Source organism: Prionailurus bengalensis, chromosome B4, assembly GCF_016509475.1.
Source record: "Prionailurus bengalensis isolate Pbe53 chromosome B4, Fcat_Pben_1.1_paternal_pri, whole genome shotgun sequence".
NCBI lineage: Eukaryota > Metazoa > Chordata > Mammalia > Carnivora > Felidae > Prionailurus > Prionailurus bengalensis.
The window spans coordinates 41,200,214-41,217,961 of NC_057358.1; the positions used below are offsets into that span (position 1 = coordinate 41,200,214).

A 17,748-nucleotide genomic window follows, 5' to 3' on the forward strand; every position below is an offset into this window, starting at 1 on the left:
CCCACACCCACCACTCAGAAGGACCACCCTGTCCAGGAGCAGAGCTTTAATTCCAGAGTTTTAGTGTATTTACAAAAGTCCACAGCTCCTGCTGGCCGCCCCATTGTTCTGTGCCTGCCCCTGCCTTCGGACAGGTCAGCTCACCCTGTGCTTGTCCAGGCAGGGGGCAGAGGCGTGCCCAGTTTCTATTAGTGTAACATAATTGATAAAAAAGATTGCTTATCTACTGTGACAAGGGCCCAGGGATCACCCAGAGGCCCCGAAGCTGCGTTGCTGGGTTTTCCAAACCCAAAGTGGGTGATGAGGCATGGCGCCCCTCATCTCTACAACCACAAGCTGGGGCTCCTGGCACACTCAGCCTCTCTCAGGATCACACGCACACATCTGTCACACACACAAGGCTGACCCTCCGGCAGTGCTCCGAAAACGGAGAAAATTCTGTGTACACTGAGGGAGTAGCACCAAGTAGGTGGCTGCCAGCTCCTGCCTGCCCCTTCGTGTCCCTTGTCCAGAAAGAGGGGATCCGGAGGGCACCTCGCACCGTCCTTCTGGGCCGCCCCGCCAGTAGGCAGCAGTCCTCAGAGCAGGCCCCTCACGGGGCGGGGCGTGGCCTCACCGGAGGAGGCGGGGCGCGGGCGACAGGGAGGCGGGGGCGCACAGCGCCTCCTCGATGTCCTCCAGGCAGCCCAGCAGGTCCATGTCGCGGAGCACGCGGCCCAGCAGCTCCAGCGTGGCTTCGCGTCGTGGCGTGCGTCGCCGCCAGGCCGCCAGCATGCTGTAGTGCGCCTCGCGCAGGCAGCGCCCGTTCTGCAGCTCCAGCCGCTCGATCTCATGCTCGCTCAGCCCCAGCCGCCGCACGAACTCCTTCCAGCGCGACGGGGGCACGCCGTCCACTACCGCGTACAGCGTCGCCGGGTCGGCGGGATCCGCTGCGAGGAAGCCGGGCGGTGAGCCTCTGGCCGCGGAGGCGGCCCCGCCCGTCCCCTCGCGCGCACGCGCCCTCCAGGAGCTCCACCCACCTGCCCCTGCAAGGAGCTCACCTTCTGGGCGTTGAGTGTGGGTGCTGTCCTCCCACTTCTGAACTGGGGTGGAGATGGGGCTGGAGGCTGGAGCCGCGGAGAGGATGGGGCCAGCCCCCTGGTAGGGTGGAGCCATCTCTCTGGAGACGGATGCAGCCCTCAAATTAGCCCAGTCGCTAGGAGTGAAGGTGGGGCTGGGAGTGAAGGTGGGGCTGGGGGTGAAGGTGGGGCTGGGGATGGGACTGAAGCCTGGACCTGTGGCCAGGGGCTGAGGCTCTCCCTGAAAGAGAGAAAGCACAGCGTTAGTGGAGGAGAGGACAAACAGCCCGAACCTTCTTTATTTCTGGAGGGGGGTTGGAATTAAGGGTGACCGAGGGTCATTTAGGTATTACAAGATTGTAATGGACAATCAGCGGGAAAGGCTGGGGGTAGGTTCCTGGTTTCATCTTACCTCTTTTGTAGGTGTTGATTTCCCACAAACTGAGAAAAAAGAAACCAAGCGTCACAAATTTCACTTCCTCTCTCAGCCCTGGCGCCCATACCGGGGCTGGCCCTGGGGACTTGTGGTGACATGCTTCAGGGCCAAAGTGGCCCCAGGGACAAGAGACCTACTGATGCATTGTGACCTCTCACCAAGCCATCAGGGCCACCTCCTGCCATCGGGGTCCTCAGCAGCAAGCTAAGGGGACACTCCCTCATTTCCCTCCATGCTGATCCCTCTCACCCACTCAACCCCCTCCCACATCCCCCAGCAGCAAGCTTTCCCCTCCCAAGGGCCCCACTCACCAATGGAGAAGAGCTTGGACTTCCGCCGCTGGTAGCGGCACATTAAACCAATGGAGAAGGATAAAACGCAAATGCCGAAGAAGATCACGAGAGGCAGCAGCACTGTGGTGCCTGGAGGCGAGGCAGATTGTGGTGAGAGGAGAAGGGAAGCAGGAAGAGCAGGGCTGGCTGGGTAGGTGGAGGGGCAAGGATTAGGAGAGGGCAGGTGAGCATGGCAAGCGGGTTATTTCTCCTCACCTGGGTCCTGAGGGTCCTTAACAGTTTCCACGATGGGTACGCACAACTTCGTACACTCTGTGTTTTTCTTACAGCTGAAAGAAGAGATCGCACAGGTACGTAGGGGCCCTCCCCCAAGAGGAAGACAGGGGAAAAAGGAAAAAGAAGAAAACTCCATACTGTTGGAAATTTCTTTGTTTTCCAAACATTTTAGCTATCTCTTGAAATAATGGAAATTAAACCTCTCCTGACTCAGAGGAATGAAACGCAAGCCAATCACAAAATCATTTCCTTTTAGAATTGGAAGTAATCTCAAGGAGGCTGTGTAGAAAGAACTAATTCAAAGCAGTAAGGGGCAGGGTGTGAATTCCAGTCCATTCGTTGGCTGGCACTGTGACTCCAAGCAAGTCATTTAACCTGTAAGCCTCAGTTTGCTCATCAGTAAAGTAAGACCCTTACCCACCTGTCAGAATTGAGAAGTGAGATCATTATGCCTGGCATATAGGAAGCACTCGATAAATGGTGGCTGTCACTGAACTGTTGTGAGAATCCCATGGCAAAGAGAGGTTGGAGAGCTTTTTCTTGAGATGACATTGCTAGTGACAATCCCTGACTTTGTGGAAAGAGGGGTCAAACATGCATGTGAAAATTTTAAAAGACTTATTTTGGGGGGCAGCCAGAGAACACTCTAGAACAAGCACATCTTCCCCCCCGCTGGAAGCTGTCACTGGGCAGCAGGAGTAATGAGAACTCCATGGGGGGCTAGAAGGAACTTGGGAAGGTCAATGCTCCGCAGGAAGAGGCGACCTCACAAACTCACAGTGAGAACCACATGGAATGAATGTAAAAGCTCTTTGAAGGAGAAAAGACACTTAGTAGAAAAAGAAAACAAATAGTTTGGTGTTACTTTATAGCTGTACAGCTTTGCCAAGTGGATGTCATTATCCTTACTTTAAAGGTAAGAAAACTAAGGTTCAGAGATGTTAAGTAACTTGCCCAAGGTCACACATAAGTGGCTAGGCTGAGATTTGAACTTGTAGAGCCCTCAGAGTTCCTTCTTTGCAAGCAAGTATGCAAGAACAGACCCTGTGGAGCCAAAAGAAGTGAGGAGGCCTGAACAGAGACTGGGGAAGAAATACCATACTGCCTCAAAGATGCCATCACTAAAAAGCACCATCTGGGGCGCCTGGGTGGCGCAGTCGGTTAAGCGTCCGACTTCAGCCAGGTCACGATCTCGTGGTCCGTGAGTTCGAGCCCCGCGTCAGGCTCTGGGCTGATGGCTCAGAGCCTGGAGCCTGTTTCCGATTCTGTGTCTCCCTCTCTCTCTGCCCCTTCCCCGTTCATGCTCTGTCTCTCTCTGTCCCAAAAATAAATAAACGTTGAAAAAAAAATTAAAAAAAAAAAAAAAGCACCATCATTTACATACTACATACACACACAGAGCTGCCAGTTAAACCATGATACATCATCAGTTGTAAGATGCAGTCTGATTTCAGAGACATGAAAATGTGCGTCCTAGAATCCATGAACTATATGTAGTAGACCCTGTCACCCCAAAATCCAAATGTCTAAGTTCAAAGAACTGCAAGTCCGTGGAGTATGAGCCTCTATTCCCAAAGACTTCTTCAGATTTTAGGAACAATTCTGGCGGGGGGTCGGGTGGGCAGGAAGGACTGTCTGGTGTTTTGACACCAAGAGTCAACCACTCAGTAAGAACCAGAGCATCCTGGGCTGTCTCCCTTGCCCTGCTGGTGGCTCTCACCTGCAGCCACCCCATTCGCTGCCCCACCCCAAGCCGCCTCACCCGATCCAGTGCCCAGCAGCCAGTGGAGATACTCACTTAACACAAGAGACGCATTCATTCCCTCTTAGAAAGAACCCCGCGTGGCAGGTGCATACAGTATTCTGTGTCTCCTTGCCTGTGGGGAGAGATACAATACAGCTAGAGGAGGGGCACCCTGCACCAAGGACCACAGGGAAAGCTAGGAGGGGCAGGGGGCAGATGGCCAGAATGGTCCCACAGACTTCGGGAGTGGGAAGGAGAGGAAGTGTGGGGTCAGGGGGCTGGGGTACAGAAAGGCAGAGGCCTTTCTCCTGAGACAGGGCCCACCCTGGGGCGGGAAGCGGGGCCGGGCTATGGAGAGCTGTGCTCACAGGAGATCTGCACCGTGCCGTTGAGGCAGAGGCTGCAGTTTAGGCACTGGAAATGGGTTTCACTCCAGTAATACCGGTACTGGTTCTTCCTGCAGCCACACACGGTGTCCCGGTACACTGTGCAAGGAGATATCTCCACCTGGTACATTTCTGGAGGGGGAAGGAGACAGGGTGTGAGCACAACCCCCCCCCCCAACTGTGTGTGTCTTTCTCTGTACACACGCCCACACCCCTGCACTCAATTATGCATGCACATTCCTGTGTTTGCCCTCACACACAGACAGGCGAGCCCACTGCTCTAACACATCCGCCTGACATTCCATTTAGAGCCCTTGCCACCTCCTGAGACTCACCTTTTCGGCATTTGGAGCAGCTAAGGCACTGTCTGAGGTAGTTCTCTGAAGCAGTAAATGTGCCATTTTCACATTCTCTGCAGTCCGTGTCCAGCCCTGGGCCCGCACAGTCATTGTACAGGTAGGTCCCTGTGATGGGGGATCAGTTAGGTTGCAGCGGGAGCTCAAGGAAGGAGCCCTATGCTAGAGAGAATAGCCAGGACCATGCCTCTGAAGTCTGTAAGAGAGGAAAGAAGGGAGAAAATCCCAGCCCAGAAGAGGCAGCAAAGTTAGGAGCCTGGAGGTCAGAGATCCCCAAGTTCTAGAATATCTGGAAAAAGCAAAGGAAGAAGGAGGACCCCGTAACTGAGGTGATTCACTGTTCCCACTTTCTCCTACCTTTGTGGCACTTCGTACAGCAAATGGAATTATCTTGAGGGTGAATATATTTTCCTTGGGGACATGGAATAGCTCTCTTCTCCCGGTCCCTGAGGTGAGGGACCAGTCCAGTAACCCTTAATGGGTATATTTCCACCAACAGAGCCAGAAGTACCTGGGGAAGAATCAGACAGAGGAGATCCTATCAGGAGAGGGAGGGTGGGAACCCTAGAGGTAGCAAGTTCAAAGCCTTCCCAGCTCAAGTCCTTTCTCAGTGGAACATTGCCCCCGGGCCATTCTTCCTCACACTGGATATCCTTCCTCTAAGCTTAGACAGCTGGCCCCATGTGATCTAGTGCTTAATTCTTCTCTAGTTGTTCTGTGTACTAATTTTTTTGTTCCTCCAAGTTAAGACTAGTAGACCCCAGGCCTGGACTGTATTTTATCCTTATTTTCCCATAGCAGTTAACAGTGCTGGACACAGGGCGGGTGTTTAAGGAATGTTTTTTTTTATTGGGAACTGGTTACCTCAATTGGGGCCCTTACTTCCAACAAGGAGCCTTAAGGATATTAAAGTGGTGTTTCTCCTTATGGGTGCTATGTTCACAGTGTGTTCACTTTGTAAACATCCACAGAGGTGAGCAGTTAGATCTGTGCACTTTCCCGGATTGCGTAACTCCAGTAGAAAGGGTATGTTTATAAAATCAGATTGGAGGGGGCACCTGGGTGGCTCAGTTGGTTAAAGCGTCCAACTAGACTCTTGGTTTCGGCTCATGATCTCACGGTTCACGCCCCATATCTGCTCTGCACTGACAGCAATGGAGCCCGCTTAGCTGGGATTCTCTCTTCCTCTCTCTCTACCCCTCCCCTATTTGCGCTCTCTCTCTCTCTTTCAAAATAAACAAATAAATAAACAAATAAATAACTAAAACTTTAAAAATAAATAAAATCAGATTGGAGTGGAAGTAAGTGACGTTTCTGTGGGCACCATTTGTAGGGAGTGGGCAAAAGGAAGAGTTTCTTTATAAATCTGTATCAAAACCTCACTCAGGATTCTGCCCTCAGACCTCATGCTGCATCCCCTTCCACCACTAAATCTGCACAAATACCCCAGGTTGGCCAGGGCAAACGGGGAGGGCAGTAAAAGGGAAAGTTTCAAGGTGGGAATGAGGTAGGAGATTGACAAAGTTTAGGTCCAGGCAGGATTGGAAAAAGGCATGTAGGTTACATACAATGTATGTATCCAGAGGCTGGTGATCGGGCTCAGGTGACCATCAAGTCAGGAGCTGAGGATGGGCCGGAGTCCTGATGCCCTTTGCACACAGGGGCGTTCTGAAAGGCACCTTTTACAGCCTCAGGGCAAGCCCTCAGCAGCTGAATCACTTGCCCAGTTCTGGCTTCAGAGCCAGGGACAGCAAAGCCAGGAGTCAGTGTTGAGCTCCAGCCTAGACTTTTTTCCTTGATCTCTTAATCAGCCTCTTTCTGGCTTTTCCTGGGTCTTGATTTTCTTTTTTTTCCCTCTGCTATAAGAGCTGCTTTATGTAAAGATAAGAGGATGTCCTCAAAGCATGTTAAAATTGGAGAAAAACAGACTAATCTGATCACAGAAACCCCAGTCCGAGACAGGACAGCACAGCAGCCCACAGCCCGGTAGGCAGGCAGGCAGGTCATGCTTGCCCTGAGTCACCCTCTGGGAGACACTGCAGCCTGGAAGCTGGAGCCTCAGCCACAATCAGAAGCCACACTGAGAAACAGAGCAGCGGCCAAGGCAGGGCTGCGCTCCCCTACTCAGAGAGCAGTCCCCTCCCTGAGCCACTCCAGCATGCCGTCTCCCCTGAACAAGACAGGGGCGTCCAGGGCCACAGGAATAATTCAGGGTGGTTATGGGAAGAACTTCCCAATCCTGAAATTGTGGTTCCTTTCCCCGAAGAGCTCTCAGGACCCAAGGTTACTGGCACTTGAAATTCCATGCAGGGCCCCCTCCTGCAGGAGCAAAGCCAACCGGCAGAGACAAAGTCAGGAAGAAAAACTGGGGGCTCCAGTTCTGCCTCCCCCCCACCCCCCACAGCATTGGTGGGGAGCCTTTCAGGGACCACAGGCCTGTGAGGAGTAAGCTTCCAAGGAAGGACGGAGGGAGGGAGGGAGAGAGGCTTTCTCAAGCCTAGCATCCCCCTGCGTCTCCAGCACTTTGGGGGTTAAGTCAGATCCGGGAAAGAGAAATCTTTTCCCAGCAACTCCGCCCAGTGACTCAGGCCAGGGAGGGAGGGCATCTAGGGGAAGGGAGATAGAACCAGCAGCTTCCCCAGCTCCTCAAGGGTCATGAGTCAGCACGAAGGCTGAAGGGACGAGCCAGCAATGAGAACCCCATCTGAGCCCTTTCTCCTGTGGGCCAGGCTCTCCTTCCAACCCCCACTCGGAGCACACTTCCTCCCCCCGCCACCCTCCCCTTCAAAAGAGTCGGCAACAGACCCCTGTCCCACTTGGCCCGCATATTTCGGGAAATGGCCCCCTCTCCCAATCCATCCCAAAGGGAAGTCTCCTCAACTCCTGGCTTCCTCCCAGCGGGTCACTACCCACCCCCACTGAGGGGCCACTCAGCTCTTTCTCCGCCCCTCAGCATCCTTCCTTTAGACCAGGCCCCACCCGGGCTCCTCCTCCCCATCCAACCAGTCCCCAACCGACCAGCCCTTTCCCTGGATTCTCACAGGAGGCCCCTGACACCCCCCAGTTCCAAAAGGAAGTAAACTAAGGCTGCCCTCCCACCCGGGGTTCACTGCATTCCCACAGCCTGACTGATTCTGGCCAGTTGGATTGGGTTTGGGGACCTCCCTGGGGTCCCCAAACAATCCTTAGGAAATAAGGCCAGTTCTGAGTCTCCATAGCCCCTCCCTGCAAGTCCACTGGCAGCACAAGAAAAACTCCAGAGCCCTGAACGCCCACTTCCAGGAGTAAGGAGGCAGGCAAGAAGGGATGTCAGACAGCCAGCACTATTTCCCAGGTCTCTCATAGTCCCCAGCAGTGCCCCAGCCAGCCTGCTCTTGACCCCTCCTAGCCAGGGCCTCAGGCCCCCACCAGTCGGCACCAGCTGGCTCTGGGGAGTGTGTCCTTCTTAGCAGCTGCACCTTGCAGCTGAATTAGGAGGTGAGCTCTGAGAGCAAAGACCCTAGCCAGCCTGCACCTGTCGCCTGGAGCAGGGGAAGGGCAGGAAGCTGGGAGGTGCCTGGGGAGAGACAGTTGAGGGGGTGGCCCAGCACCCCTCCAACTCCCCCACAACTTCCGCTTGGGGAGACTTTAAAGTGAGACTTCCTGTACCAGGGCTGCAGAGGGGGCGGAGAGGATGAGAGCAGAGCGACCCTGTGGTCTAACCCTGACCCGGCACCTCATGACCTAGCTGTGCCCTTCCCCTGCATTAATTTGTTCACGAAATTAAAATGTGTTTGTTCTTTTAATGTCAATCTTCGGGGAGCTTATGACAGCTTCTCCTCCAAGAGCTCGGTTGAGATCCCACCTCCCTCCGCTGAAGCCCTCCATTAATGCCGCTTCCTCCTCTTGAGCTCATTAGATGCCCAACCCCCTGTGAAGACCAATAACAGGAATTAACTATATCTACTTTGGGATCTTATTATAATATAATTATCCTGAGCGTGTAGATATGATCTCCCCGAAAGGACCATAAACTCTTATGAGATAAGCGATCAGAAAGAGCGTGTGTGGTCAGAGATAGTGTCTTATGGTCCTGGTATCTTCCCAGCCCCCAAAACCAAAGAAGCAGAATAATCATTGATTGGCCAATCTAACGACTCATCTGTCTTCCACTCCAGTCGAAGCCAGTGACTCCCAGAGAGGGAAATAGAAGAGTCAGGGCTCCCGTAAAGGAACATACTCATCTCCAGGGGAGAGTGGTCAAACTATGCCCACTCCTTCCCACACGCATGCACACACACGCACACTCCCTTTTGAGTATCACTGGTGAATGATCCGAAGGCAGATAAGAGTTTGAGAAGCCCTGCTCTAGTCTGTTAGGTACGCACTTGAGTTAGCTGTTCCCAGACCCTCAACATGCCCCAAACCTAGTTCATCAATCTCTTGGTCTAGACAAATGTTACACCACCAACTTCTCAGCACCCACAGTGTGAGAGCTTTGCCACCCTTCTCTCCTAAAGGTCCCCCGTCCCGATCCTGCGGCCATCCAGCCTGTCAGTTCATCTCGCCAGTCCGTCTTCCATGATCTCTCAGTCCTGTCCATAACCATGGGTTGCCTCACGCTCGCATTATTGCAACTGTCTTCCAGCTGATGGCCCAGCCACCAGCCTCTTTCCTGCTCCAATCCATCCTACGCACTTTATCTGTGTTCATGCTTCAACTTGCACCCACATGTGTGGGAATCTTCTTCTCCAGAGCCTGACCTTGAACATCAGTTCCACACAAGTCACTCCTTCCCTGTGTGAGTATTTGCAGAGGTACCTCACTGCTATTCTGAACACACTCCCAGCTGCCATGGGTCTTTCAGAGAACTGCTTCTGAATGAATGAATGAATGAATGAATGAATGAATTCCTCGAATTCCTCTACTTGGGACTACATTCAAAGTCTCTCTTCATCCCCGCCTCCACTCCCTCCAATTTTCTCATTCTCACATCTTCTTGTTCCTCAACATGGTCCTTCCATCTCCAGCCAAGGTGTTCAGCTTCCTGCCACCACCATCTCCAACACAAAATCCCACCTCTCCATTCCCCTACTCTCCCTCAAACCAGTCTCCCTTCTTTCTAGCCACGCTGCCAGTCAGTGACTTTGAATCTCAACTCCAAATCCACTTTTCTATGAGGCTTTCCCTTCCTCATTCCATCTGACCAATGCCTGTTCCTCGAGTCATTCCATAGAGTTAGGGAGCATCACATGGGCACCAGGTCCCATATAGCTGCTAGGGACCTAGTGAATTCACGCCACTCATGCTATCAAGCTCTCAGCCAGGTCAGAGACAATCCATTCATTGTAGGCTCTGCAGTCTATGCAGGAGGGGTTCCTGGGGCAGAGACACCAGAGATGAGGCCAGCTAAGCAAGAAAAAGCAGCTGGATGATGCTCATTCCCTTCCCTGGTCCTGCCTCCCATCCGTGTCCCAGGGCACCACATCAAAACGCTTTTGTGGATATTCTCCCCAGACTGTTCTGAGCTCATTTTTTTGCTGTAAGCCATCTTGGCTCCCAGACTGCAAGCTCTTTGAGAACAGCAAAATCCTAGGAGCTTTGCCACACTCTCTCCTGTATTCTTCTCCACTACCTCCCCCCCACACACCCACACGTATACTCTGGTGCGTGCGGTATTGCCCAGTGACTGGTGAGCAATTGAAAACAGCTCAGGCCTTTCATTCCTTCTCTTTCCCCTCCAGCTCCAAGCTGAACTTGGGTCCCTTCACAGCCAACCTCCCACCTGCCATCTTCCGCCCCTGCCACCAGGCACTTCCCTTTATCTCTTCAGGCCTCCTCTGTCTTCCAAGCACAGGAGCCCCCGAGTAATCCCTACTATACTAACAAAACAAATCTAACGCTTACTGAGTGCTTTCTATTTGCTAGACCTTATTCTTCTACTAGAATGTAGACTCCATAGGGGCAGAGATTTCGTTCACTGCTGTCACCCCAGCACTTAAAATAATGTCTAGCACAGACCCAGCACTTAATATTTTGAAGATCTAACACGCAGTAGACCCTTGAACAATGCAGAGATTAGGAGCGTCAGCACCCCCCCACTTAATCACAAATCCACGTATAACTTTTGACTCCCCCCAAAACTTAACTAATAGCCTACTGTTGACTGGAAGCCTTACCGATAACATCAACAATTGATGAACACATACTTTGTGTGTTATGTGTATTATATGCCGCATCCTTACAAGAAAGTAAGCCAGAGAAAAGGAAATGTTAGTAAGAAAATTAGAAAAAGAAAATATGTTTACAGGACTGTATTTAATGGGAAAGAAATCCACATATAAGTGGACGTGCACAGTTCAAACCCATGTTTGTTCAAGGGTCAACTGTGTGTCAATCTATTTAATCTTCAAAACACCATTAGGAAGTAGTGATCATTATATCCATTTTAGAGATAAAGAAACTAAGACATGAAAGGTTACGTAGCCTGCTCAAGTTCGGGCAGCTAGTCTGTGAGGGAGCCAGGATTTGAATCCAAGTGATGTACCCCCAAAGAGAGAAGACAAGGCAGTCGGATGGGGGCTGAGGGAGCCTGGGAGAAGGACAGACTTGAGAGAAGTCATGAGACAGGCTGGGGAGACAGGAGGTGAGACAGTGAGAATAAGAGTAAGAACTCAGGTTGAGAGAGAGGTGCTGCACGGGGAATCACGGTCTGGAGACGTGGACTCCCAGCAGAAAAGAGAGGGAGAGGGAGGCACCAGAGAGAAAAAGGTTCAGAAAGGAGACTTCTGGGGAAACCAACAGAAAAGGAAGAAATGGTTAGTAGAGACAGGACAAGACCCAGAGAGGACAGTGCGGAAGATGGGGGCCAGAGACAGGCAGGGACCCAGGAGAAACTGGCCAACCACAGGCCAGGAAAATCCGCCCTACTAGGTGGGGGACAGGGGCTCCCGGTATCGCACAGGCTGACTCCAGGACATGCAGGGAGATGGAGGATACATTGAAACAAGGCTGAGGCACAAGAAAGGGACATTTTCCAGTGACGAAAACAACTTTCTACTAACTTCCCCAAACTGATCTGTGGAAGAAGAAACGAAGAGATTGTTGTTTGGGTCTGTGGGGAGGGGGCTGAAGGCTGGCCACAGGGTCGGGGCCCAGGTGGAGGCGCTGGCAGCTGTCTAGAGTCAGTCCAACGGAGGGCACCCGCCTAGAAGCTGAGCCAGAAGCAGAGAGTGGGGAATGCCAGCAGGTGGGCGTCCTGGCCCTGGGGGGCTCTCCACTGCCCTGTCCCTATCCGGTTCCCACTTCACTCCCAAATACCCCCTCTCCACACAGGCACACACACACAGCATCCCAAACTTACCCACCAGCCCATCTCCATTCCCGGACTCAGTTTCCCCCTTCACTAGCATCCAACTCCTACGCCCTGCCAAGGTTTGTTCAGCCAGAGCCCACGGGCAGCCTCACCTCTCCCACCCCACACACACCGGCTGGCCAGATGACCGGAGGACACAACTCTGAATCATCTGGACTCCGAGAGGACGAAACGTCCTTCTTCCACTCCTTTCCTTACCCTTCCGAAATGCGCCCCGCCTCCGGGGATCACCTGCCCCCACATTCCTGGCCACCCCAAAGCCCAGCAAACTTCCTTGGCTGTCCTCGGGTTCCCTTTCACCCTCGGCCTTGCCTCCGACTCAGAGCAGGCCTCAGAATGGGAAACCCGAACTTCTGGCCGAATTTGAAGTTGGGCCACACCGGCCGAAGGTCGGGGCCCGGGGCGAGGGCCCACTCCGGCGGGGCGGCGCCCTCCCCCCTCCTCCCCCCCGCCCCCAGCCCACTAGGCCCTCGTCCCGGGTCTTACCAGTGGCTGCAGCAGGCCAGGCACGGTGGGGAAGCCCATGTCCGGCCAGTTGTGGCTTCTCACTCCCCCATCAGGGCTCAGGCAGTGGCGGCGGCGGCGGCGGCGGCGGCGACCGGAGTCCGGGATGCGCGGGGTCGGGAGGTCCCAAGAAGAGCCCGCACCCCGGGGAGGGAAGCTGAGCGGGATGGGGTTGGGGTGAAGGTCACCGCCTGATCCCAGGGACCTCACACCCCGAAGGCCAGAGCCGGAGCCGAGTCCGGAGAACTGGGAGAAAACTAAAGCAGAAAGGAGAGTGGAGGTAGAAGGGAAGGGAGAGTGGCAGATGGGGTGTTGCAACTTCGGGACAGGAAGAGCCTGGGGGAGGAGACAGGAGGAGGCGGGAGGAGGGGGCGAAGGTCTTTAACCCTTCGTAGCTCAGTCAGAGGCGCCAGAGTCCCGGATCCAGCAGCCTGGTGCCCGCAACCCACCAATCGGACCCCTCCCGACCCCCCCCAACCCCCCCCCCCCCACGGCGCAATAAGCCCCTCCCTCCTCACCCAGTCACCCGGCCTTCCCCACGTGAACAGCACTGGAACGATTCAGGGCTTTGGAGTCAAACTCACTGGGTTTCAGTTCAGAATCCTCTGCCTTTGAGCTGGGTGGTCTGGGACAAATAACCAACACTCTGTGGGTCTGTTTTCCAGTTTGTGAAATGGAGAGAGAGCACCTAGCTCATGGGGTTGCTGTAAGGACTGACTGAGACAGGACAGGTAAGCATATGATCCATGACAGGTACTCGGTGTTCCTTAAGAACTCTTCCCTTAGCCCCAGAGTTCTCCACCGACACCCCAAATCTCTCGCTTTCTTGGGAATTTACCCCTCCGACCCAAACTCAAACTTGGAGTAAACCCAAACCCTAGTTTTCTGCCCTCACTGGGGCCCTGATACCCCCCCCCCCCCCTCCAATCTGGTGCTCATTCACTCTCTGCCGGGCTGGGACCCCCCCAGGCGCTGATGTGGCTCTGCCAGAGGGCGGGGGGGGGGGGGGGGGGCGGGTTAGAACGCGAAATCTCCACCAAGCCTCCTTTATTGACAGTAACAATGCCTAGCCCACCTACATGGGAAAAATGCTGTCATGAGGCTTGATGAGATCATTATTCGTGAAAATCACAGATACCTGGATCAGGTATTACCAGTATATTCTCAGTGCCCCCTTTCCCAAATACTCTGATACATCAATCCAAATTGACCTTAGACATAATCTGCTACAGCACCTTGTTTTATAGATTAATCGTGTGATTCTTTTTTTTATTTAAATTTTTTTTATGTTTAATTTTGAGAGAGAGACAGAGAGCTAGTGGGGGAGAGGCAGAGAGAGGGAGACACAGAATCCGAAGCAGGCTCCAGGCTCCGAGCTGTCAGCACAGAGCCCAACACAGGGCTCAAACTCACAACCCATGAGATCATGACCTGAGGCGAAGTCTCAGAGAAAACCGAGGCCTGGGGACACACAAGGCATGTTCTCTGCACTGCCAGCTGAAACCCCCGAGCCCCAACTTCAGTCCAAGGGCCCATTTTGCTATGATAGACACATTGCCACTTTTCTATCCGTCCCCTTGAGTCAGACACCACACTCTGACTCTGGGTATTTCATGCCACCCCCATTTGTGCAGGGTCTCTCCCAGATGAATCCCACAACAAGGCTACAACGTTCACCCAAATATCCTATAGGCACAATGACCTTCACTATACCCCATCCAGGCCCAAGGTCCTCCATCTACTGAGGTTGCTAGAAATGCAGGGAGACTGGAGGGTGAGGTCCTAGGTCTTTGTGACTTGGAATCAGAGCTCCTGGTTCCCTCTCCCCTTGATCTTCCAGCTGACCCCACACCTTAGACTCCACACTCCCTGGCTCTCCCTGGCCTCCCCTTTTTGATCCCAAGAGTAGGACATCTGTAGATGACAGTGGAGCTCAGATGCCTCCCACCTCTCTCTGACTGACTTCACTCCACCCCATCCTCCAGCTTCTGAAGAAAAAAGTGCTAACCATATATGAAGCATTCAATAAGTGGTAGCAATGTTAAGAGTTGCACAATTAGTCGCGCCTGAGTAGCTCAGTCCGTCAAACACTGACTTCAGCTCAGGTCATGATTTCACGGTTTGTGAGTTCGAGCCCCATGTTGGGCTCTGTGCTGACAGCTCAGAGCCTGGAGCCTGCTTCAGATTCTGTGTCTCCCTCTCTCTCTGCCTCTCCCCTGCTAGCTCTCTGTCTCTCCCTCAAAAATAAACACAAAAAATTTTTAATAAAAAAAAAAGAGTTGCACAATTAATAGTATTCACAATTAATAACTTTAATGTCCTAATTTTTAGTGTTACAAGGAATTTTTAATAGTCTGTGTCAGTTGTCAAAGCCATTATATGTAGCCTGATGCAAAAAGAGAGTTTCTTTCATTGTTTAGGATAAATGTGTATTTACTTTAAATTTTGAAAAATATGATATTAATTTGTTCAATAAATTCTGTTTTTAAAAAAATGGTTTGGGGAACCTGGGTGGCTCAGTCGGTGCAGCAACTGACTTCGGCTCAGGTCATGATCTCATGGCTTGTGAGTTAGAGCCCCGATGGCCCTGTGTTGGCCTCTGTGCTGACAGCTCAGAGCCTGGAGCCTGCTTCAGATTCTGTCTCTTCCTCTCTCTCTCTGCCCCTCCCCTGCTCATTCTCTTTCTCTGTCTCTCAAAAATAAATAAACGTTGAAACAAATGGTGAGGGATGGATGTTTGTAAGAACATGAAGGGCTGGGGTGCCTGGCTGGCTCGGTAGGAAGAGGATGCAAATCTTGATCTCCAGGTCAGGAGTTCAAGTCCTACCTTGGGTATAGAGATTACTACAAAAATAAATAAAAACTTAAAAAAAAAAAAAAGGATTATGAAAGGCTAACTAATCTCATGGAGGAGGTGAGAATGTAGCCATAATCCTTCCAGGGCAAAAAAGAAACAATGGAGGGAGAGAATGGAGAGATGGGGAAATAGCAGAGGGGCGACTAGGGGATGATGGAATTGGCCGTTATGGCTTGTAGAGCAATGGATGAAGACAGAAGAGCAGAGACCCCTCCCCATCATATGTCACACACACCCCCACAGCAGCACAGAGTGATCGCAAAGGCACTGGATTCCAAGTCAAGGTGACGTGGGTTCTAGCCCCAGCCCTGCCATCCAACTCCATGTGTGGCACGGAGACATGGTGGGTCATAGCAGGAGACCTGGCTCCAAGCTGGGTCTGTAAGAATCATGAACTTGGGCAAGTCACTTCACCTGCTAACCTGCCCTAGATGGAAAAGGAGGCAACCTAAAGCCTTTCTTCTCTGACACCAATTCTAACTCCTAAACCATGGGGCCCACCGGTACGTACAGATAGGGCATGGAGATAAGGACACTCCAGCATGGTTAGTAGGGGTGGGTGGTGGGGGTAGAGGAACTGATTGCCGTCATCCATAATGAAGTCTGCCAGAAGAGAGGGGCTGGGCCTGGGGAGGGGCAAGGCCCAGGCTGGGCTGCAGCAGAAAGCAGACAAGAGGGCTCAGACGAGGACACCATTGGACACCAATGGTGGTTGTGACACCACCATTTCCCCCCATCAGTTTGAGTTCAGGAAAGGGAAGTCAGAAGTCCTCACGTCACTTCCTGGTCACAACCTTTCTTACCTCTCCACTCCCTTCACCATCTCCCCCTCTTTCCCCAAGGTTCCCATGGCCCCCAGGACAGGGAGATTGTAACTGAGAGGGGTAAGACCAAGGCAGCAAGGGAAGTGTCCCCAAAGATGACAAGGAATAGTAACTTCCGGATGCCAGGTCTGATGCTAGAGAAAGGAACCAGGGTTCCCAAAACTGGGGTTCAACTCACACACCCCTCAGTTTATCCTTTATTAAAAGCGGCATGGCAGGGGGGATTGCTGCTGCTGCTGCTCTCTCTGCAATGATGAGAGAATACAGCATAGCAGGCTTTGAAGTTCCAGAAGAAACTGGCCTGAGTCTCATCCTCCCACACCACCCCCACTACCGGACAGTTGATGGGGAGGTGGGCAGGTGAGGGCTTTATCTTACAGCTGCATGGAAGGTGGCACTCAGTGATCACAGAGGAGGATTACTGATGACAGTAAGTAAAGTTGGGGAGGACAAGAAAGTCCAGACAGTGGACGATGGTAAGTCATCCCAAGCACTGCCCAGTAGGTCTCCCAAGGAGAGCAGCACCGTGACTTCGCTCTTGCACCCTAACCTGGTGATGGGCACCTAGCACGTGCTCAGCAATGCCCATGGAGGAGCTGGCAGCAAAGTTTGTCTCTGCCAATGCCCCTGAAGAATGGACCCTTCCATAGTGAAGCCAAGGGGTATGGAAGTCTGGGGCCCAGGGACTTGCATCCACTCCCTACCCCCATACAGCCCTCCAGACATTCCTTATGCAACATACATTTGTTGAGCACCTGCCTACTTGCTCCAAGCGGGACACTGGGCTAGACCCTGAGGATACATAAATGAACAAGATTCATTCCCTGACCACAAGGAGCTCACAGTCTAGCTGGGGAGGCAGACACAAGTGAACAAGAAGGTATGATGCAACATCAGCACCCCAAGGGACGTTATGCTGTGCTATGGGAGGCCAGGGGAGAGGGAAGTGAGCAAATCTGGGGCAGACAAGAAAGGGCAGAAGGCTTCACATAAGTAGAGGTGTCTGAGTAGGGTTCTAAGGGATACACAGGAGTTCTCCAGATGGTGTGGAAAGCTTCCAGGCCGAGGAAATAGCTTGAGCAAATATGTAGAAGTATGAAAGACACAGAGGCATTGGGGTACGGCTCTGTGGGGGCACAGGCTAGATGAGGCTGGAAAAGGCCTGGAGCCAACTAGGAATGGCTAAGCCTTGACTACATTGGTCTGCTCCAGCCCCTGCCCTAGGAAGGGGAATTGCCCAAGAACGAACAAAGGGGGCTTTTGGGTGGGGTTCCCCACTCAAGTTCAAGAAGAGGATCAAATGTCTGTGTCACTGGAAAGCAGTGTGGCCAGGCCCGGGGTTGGCTTCAGTCATCTTTGGGTAGGAAACCTGTGCATGCCTTTGTGTGCCCTTGCTTGTGTTTTGTTTCCGGTCGCCAGTGGTTTCCTAGGAAGGTTCCTTGTCTAAGCTCCAAGTTTGGCTTGGCTGATCCCAGGGAAAAGAAGACTTGTTTGCACTTGGATAGGGAAATCAGAGTCTTCTAGAGGCAGGACCAGAGGGCACAAGACAGAAGCCAGGGCAATTATGGGCAGGTTCCCTGGCCCCCGTTTCCTGGGCAATTTCTGTAGCCCCTTATCCACCCTGCTTCCCTCCCCCACACCAAAGGCAGTTAGGCAGCTC

The 17,748-nt window shown here is 52.7% G+C and overlaps 1 protein-coding gene and 1 long non-coding RNA gene across 2 annotated transcripts; one reads left to right on the forward strand and one right to left on the reverse strand.

Moving 5' to 3' along the window:
- Positions 1–31: 31 nt before the first annotated feature.
- Positions 32–12,935, reverse strand: TNFRSF1A (TNF receptor superfamily member 1A). The gene is made up of 10 exons (XM_043564670.1): positions 12,390–12,935; positions 4,907–5,060; positions 4,529–4,657; positions 4,176–4,325; positions 3,862–3,940; positions 2,043–2,116; positions 1,806–1,916; positions 1,471–1,499; positions 1,041–1,299; positions 32–929 (listed from the first exon to the last, which is right to left on the reverse strand). The coding sequence occupies exons 1-10, from the start codon at positions 12,426–12,428 to the stop codon at positions 613–615; spliced, it is 1,341 nt and encodes a 446-aa protein (XP_043420605.1). The 5' UTR covers positions 12,429–12,935; the 3' UTR covers positions 32–612.
- On the forward strand, positions 1,823–2,297 carry LOC122473858. The gene is made up of 2 exons (XR_006294730.1): positions 1,823–1,937; positions 2,117–2,297. It is a non-coding gene; the product is annotated as an uncharacterized LOC122473858 (long non-coding RNA).
- Positions 12,936–17,748: the final 4,813 nt, after the last annotated feature.